The sequence below is a fragment of the Malania oleifera genome, chromosome 8 (assembly GCF_029873635.1).
Source record: "Malania oleifera isolate guangnan ecotype guangnan chromosome 8, ASM2987363v1, whole genome shotgun sequence".
NCBI lineage: Eukaryota > Viridiplantae > Streptophyta > Magnoliopsida > Santalales > Ximeniaceae > Malania > Malania oleifera.
The window spans coordinates 107,637,330-107,643,537 of NC_080424.1; the positions used below are offsets into that span (position 1 = coordinate 107,637,330).

General features: G+C 34.7%; 1 protein-coding gene across 1 annotated transcript; it reads right to left on the minus strand.

Annotated features, from left to right (window-relative positions):
* Positions 1–2,321: 2,321 nt before the first annotated feature.
* On the minus strand, positions 2,322–6,202 carry LOC131162223 (uncharacterized). The gene is made up of 6 exons (XM_058118485.1): positions 5,826–6,202; positions 4,846–4,963; positions 4,230–4,388; positions 3,876–3,931; positions 2,919–3,006; positions 2,322–2,700 (listed from the first exon to the last, which is right to left on the minus strand). Exons 1-6 carry the CDS (start codon positions 5,991–5,993, stop codon positions 2,618–2,620), a joined length of 672 nt encoding a protein of 223 aa, XP_057974468.1. The 5' UTR covers positions 5,994–6,202; the 3' UTR covers positions 2,322–2,617.
* Positions 6,203–6,208: the final 6 nt, after the last annotated feature.

Consider the following 6,208-nt stretch of genomic DNA (forward strand, 5'->3'; position numbering starts at 1 on the left):
ATTTTAATTTAACACATCATTAATATTTAATTTTTCTTGATATTTAGTCATATAAAAATAAAATTTTATTTTTAATAGAATTTAATATAGAAGAAAATATAATAAAAAATAATTGTTTTTTATTTTCTTTATTTTTCTTTCCTTTTCTCAATTAAAATCTTATCCAAACTTTCATTTTATTTGGATAATTTATACGGTTTGAATGTGTTGTGCAAGCACACAGATTGATTCAATGTCAATATTGACATTTTATGAACTTATGCAATCAACTCCAAGTATTAATGGCATTAAGCGCATTGATACCCTCCAAAGTCTCATGATGCAGAGTTTCATGGCAACAGTCCAAAGCAAAAAAAAGAAAAACATAAAAACTAACAGAACATTTTTTTTGGGCATCAGAATAAAATTTCTTTTTCTGGAAATTATGAACGTGAAATTTTCTGTAATTCATGATGAATTTGTTTATATATTTTATTTTTAATTAGAAAAGTGAAATTTTATTAATAAGACACTAAGGGGCAACCTATGAACAATAACAATAACAACAAATCAAACCTTGAAGTCCACTAGATGAGATCGACTATATGAATCTTTTTGTTCCAATTTATGTGATCATAGGTAATTTTCTTCAATAGATTTAGAGCTACTAAGTCGTTACTTACTATCTCATATCAAATTAATTTAGGTTTATCTCCACTCATTCTATTATCCCCTATGGTAACTAATTTACTCTGTCTCATTAGTGCATTATTTAATCTATGCTGCAAATGCCCAAATCACCTTAGTCATCCCTCCTCTATCTTATCTTCTACAAGAATTACGCTTAATTATCATGAATATGCTCATTTCTTAACTTATCTTTAGATGATATATCACTTATCTACCTTAACATTCACATCCCAGTAACTGTGTGAATATGATACCAAAGAAATCAAGAGTATGTACATGTACAATCCATTAAACCAACTTGCAAGAGTGATGAGCCCATCTATTCTTGAGGACTGTGAAGAACTAATTGTTCATTCACTATCCAAAAACTAGTGAATGGGATCAAGGAACAATGCTTTTTTACTTGTTCTTAGGTCTACTTTTCATGCTCAAATACTAGTTTTGCAATTGTGAAGCAGTAAAAGGTCTATAGTTCTAATATCTTTGCATAAAAAAAGTATTTGTTGATTGAAAAAACAGTCTCCCAAGCAAAACAAAACTAAATAAAGATTTATAGAGAAAGTTAGGCAGGCCATGAAGGGGTTGTGTAGCTGCTTGCAAAAGGAGTTGAAGGTAAGTAGCCACTTTTTTAGGGCTTCCATATAGGCACGCTCAAATGGGTCCAATTGGATATAAGCAGCTGCACAAATTTGCATAAGAGTCTAGCTCCCAATCATCGGCATTTCTCATTAAACACATCTGTTGTTGCGAATTAAGGTTGCACTTGGTTTGTAAAATGCCTATTCTCATAAATAGATTAATTTTTATAGTTTAGTTACAATTAATTATGTAAGAAATTATATTGTTACTATAAAATAAATAAAAATATAAAACATTTTATGAATCCATAATAAAGAGTAGACAGAGAATAACTATTCCCAAATTTCATCATGAAAATGTCTATTCCTTTCTTATACATTTTGAATAAAATAATTAGAAATTAATAAAGAATAACTATTCCTTTGATTTCTAAAATCTATAATATATTTATCTTATTCCAATGAATAACTATTCCGTTGAGTAAAACGAGCCATAAGTAAGAAGAATGTTCTCATTTCCAAAATGGATGAGTGAAGAAATCCTCCCGAGCTTCACTTCCAAACACCTACCCCATAGGACTGCTTGGATTCTTTGAATTCCCACCTATTGTGATCAAGGTAGTATTTGAAGGTAATAATCTTTCTTCATAACAACTCTCTCTTACTCATGAATCTCCATAATAACCCTCGTTCTCCTTGACAGCATTCACAAACCCTTCTCCTTGAACTATTGGTGCCCAGCAAATCGGAAAGTGGTCAACAGGCAGGCTAGCGAGGAGGTTTGGCGTTGGTGAAGTTCTTTGTCGAGTTTAAAAACCTATCAATTTTTCAGAAAGAGAGGGTCTCTCTTGAGTTCGACCGGGTAAAAGGCACTCTAACATGAGGGAGGTAAATAAAAGCATTCAGGTTAAGTAAGTCTCAAGATCCTTTCATGCTTACATTCTCAATAGTCTCCATCCTTTTTCATGGGAAAATCACCATTTCATGACGCAATCAATGCATTGAATAGAACCATCGGGAAACATTCAGATCGCCCGAACTTTGTTCACAAAAAAAAAGAAAAGGGTGAAATAATTGCTTGGAATTCCTTCTCTGTAATTAAAGAGTAAATATTCACTAAGAACAAAAAATTATAGAATCTAATAAGACAAGAAAAGCCCACTGTAGAAATCGCCTCAGTCTAATTCGAAATCCCATACAACCCAAAGTTGTTGTTAGAAGATTCAAAATACAATTGGCATACTGACATACTATGGGTATGATAAACTTCAACCTGATATGACTAAATTGAAAAAAGGCAGACATTGAAAAAAGTATAAGCCTTTCAGAAAGTTTGGTTAAACATGAAAAGGCCAACATTTTGTCAGCCTTCAGGGCCTTCCAGATTGGACTTGAACAAATGCAGATAGCATCGACGATCGCATGTTTGCTATTTCTACTAGAGTCTCTAATGCTGCATAAACCAAAATATGTTAATAGTATCTATGCTTGCCAGCATGCACCCATGCATGTGTGCATGTGTGTGAGTTTTAGGATAAAAAAAATTTCAAATCTACATGGAAGCACCATTAGATGCATCATACACAACATCTTCGCGGGCGCACGTGAGAGAGAGGGAGAGAGAGAGAGTTTCTGTCTATTTTCATGAACAATTGTATAAGAGTTCTATACCTGTCTCAAATGAATGTTGTGCAGCTCGAAGCTTTGGAGAAACCAATGTTCCAAACACTGATAACGATTTAATTCTCTCCTTTTGTATCTATAGATAGGGAACAAGATTAAAAACATACCCACCTTATCCAGACTATTGGAAATCAAATTCATGAAATAAAACACAACCCCTATGGATTGATGCCATATTCCTAGGAAAAGGCAAAAGGGAAAAGTGGAACTCATCAAGAACTGCAAGCTCAAAAAATAAATAGAGAAACTCATGGTGATAGTTATACAGAAACTCAAACAACCAAGGAACAAGAATGATGAGGAGCCTTGACAGAATGCTAAAGGCTTCATGCACAAATCTAAAGGTCATAGAGGTACAAGTCACAGACAACCTCACAATATGTTAATGTAAGGCTGCATATATCATATCCTCCCCAAACCCCAATATGTTTTGGGAGATTTGTGCATAATGTTGTGTAATTTTCCTTTCGTTTTTTTTGACAACCAAGGAGCAAGCCTCCACAATCACTCTGCAGTATAAAAAGGTCTAGATGGGGAGACTACGACCCATTTTGATACAAAAACAACATTCATCCATTGAGATTTTGGCCACCTAAAACAGCCAAATGTAATTCCCACAAAAAAAATTAACAAGGATTCTTCCAATCAGAATGCTTAAATATAAAATAAAAAAAAAAACTGAAATCCATTCAGCATTGAATAGTAATGTTTAAACTTTAATTTTTAGTTGGATGAGTGGGTAACAAGTATACTATGGTAATTGTATCCAACATATACAATGGGTACATTTCAAACTAAGGAAAATGCAGAAATGAGGCTACTACCGTCACAATGTTTAATAAGGCAAAAATAATACAATAATAGAAAAATCACCCAGTTATGAAAACTAAATTATTAATAGAAAACTAATACAACGATTTTGAATTTGCATATTTGAACACTTACTTGGCAGTCAACCACAGCTGGAGCCCCACTGGTCGTTGTGCTTTCCCCTGGTAATTCTTTGCACAAATGGAAAAGAGATAGGCAAGAAAACAGATGAGTGACTAAAACTGATTAAGAAATCCCTGAATTAAGTAGGCAAAGATGCCAAGCTCCATTGTCATGGAACCTTCATAATAACCACTAAAAGAAAATTCAGCCACCAAAAAGATCTTGCACACAGATTCTGAAGATAAAATACATGCTGTCCTAGGCAGGGCACAGGCAAATGAATGCTCAACTCAGGGTCTACATGAGAAGCAGCTGGCGTTTACACATCAGTTATCTAACCTATGTAAAGGTGGGTTATAGATATACCAGAAAAAGGGGATTTGCTCCGGTGTCGTAGATTTGAGCTATTGGATTTCTTCAGCAACTCATCCTCATTAAATTTTCCTTCCTCAGAGTGGCATCTTCCACATTCAGGGGATGCCCATTTACACAATGTAAATTGTGGTTGTTCAACCACGGAGTCACCTAGAAAAAAAATCATATATAAAATATTTCTTTTTGATATGAAAATTTAGGAAGTCATAAAAATAAATATAATTAAATATGCACATGTTCTTGCATTTTCTTGAGTGTGTGTTTTATTTTTTGGGGTATATGTGTCTATGCGAATGTGTGTGTGTGTGTGTGTGAGAGAGAGAGAGAGAGAGAGAGAGAGAGAGATCCATGTATTATTTCCCATTTTAAAAGTGCTTGAAAGAAAGGGCTGAAAAATTAAGAATAAATTTTTGAATACCTTGTACAATCCAATGGCATTGACAATGATGAGATGCAAAATATGGAAATAATGGATTAAACTGATGTCAAAATGCACATCTAATAGCTTTGTCTATTGCTACTGAGGAAAGTAACGAGGTGTTTATCTAGTAAACTTCACACTCATGAAGCAATCAATTAGTAAAAGAGGACTCAGCAAAAACAATACCATTATCTTGCGTTACTTGCAATGATGTGGCAGCTGGGTGGAATTTAAGGTCAAACAAAGCACTGTTGATACGTGAAGCACCCATGGAATGTCGAGCACTGGCCATTTCCAGCCATCCCTGTAAAAAGTAAGCTCAAAAAACCTTAAGCCTGTGATTGCTTCAAAAGGACATAAAAACTAGATCACTGGCACAAGGGAGAATAATGGATGCAATATTGAGTTGATGATTATCCATTCAGAAAAGTCTTTTGGAATTTAGATGCATCATTATCATGTTGAACTTCTAAAAGATTGCACCTGAAGCTATCTATGAAATGTACTAACTATAGAACCAAACAAAACAACAACAAAACAAGCCTTAAAGTCTCATTATATGGGGTTGACTACATGAATCCTTTCTTCCAATTTACACCATAGATGCAATTTCCTCCGACAACACCAAATTAATGGAATATTAAAAAACAAAACTTTTTTATATTGATTGATTCCTAAGTAGTTAAGGGCCTGATACAATTACAACAGTGTCATCCTTGGGACCTCGGCACTTCATTTCAAGCATATCACAGTGGACATGCCATAATAAACCTGCTGTATTCTTGTCAATTCACTTCAAAGCCTTCTATATGTTGATGGATGTGGATAATTAAGTAACTTGCAAGCATGAAATTATAATGTTAAGTTTTAACTTATAGGAACAAAAACCCTGTGATTTTTTTTTTGGGTAGTTGGAGATAATTTGAGAGACTACCATGAACATAAGCTTGTAAAGGCAACAAAATATCATTATCAACGCTAAACCCAACGCAAACACAATTGAGTTGGGTGCCTCCTAATTTGTATCAACAAAGAATCACAAAATTTTCTCATATTCTTTTTTCCCCTTTTGAATAAATCAAGAATTAGACCAGATTTTTCTCATACGCAGAATTGCGATCGGGATCTCAGAAGATAATTGAGAAGGTTAAGGTCCAAGGAATCACCTGGCGAAGTGTTGAAGACAAGGAATCAAGTAGGGTCACGTAGCTGTCCATTGAATCCAAAAACTTCAGAACGTGCTGCTCTTGTTCATCTAGTTCTTCTTCCTGCTTCTGCTGCAATACTCCCCCATTTTCATTTTCAGAGCTTCGAATTTCATTCCGATCTTCCATGGAGATTGTCGATGAAACTCTGGTCACAGATCGGAGTCGTGTGATTGTGCGGGAAGGACGCAGGCCCTCCTTGGGCCTAAAAGCCCACTGTTGGAAGGCCCAGTTTCCACAAGCCCACGATGGATACTTTGACCTCAACACACCATAGATGAAATTTTATGGGCCGTTGAGGAAATCTTATGGGCCATAGAGGTAACAGTATGCATCACGGCCCA

Bases quoted from the DNA above. Each gene is read 5' to 3' on its own strand.
- LOC131162223 (XM_058118485.1), bottom strand. From the start codon at position 5,993: ATGGAAGATCGGAATGAAATTCGAAGCTCTGAAAATGAAAATGGGGGA. The intron at 4,964-5,825 runs GTGATTCCTTGG...TACTTTTTACAG, and splicing joins TGTCTTCAACACTTCGCCAG to GGATGGCTGGAAATGGCCAG. The intron at 4,389-4,845 runs GTATTGTTTTTG...TTTTTTTTCTAG, and splicing joins GCAAGTAACGCAAGATAATG to GTGACTCCGTGGTTGAACAA.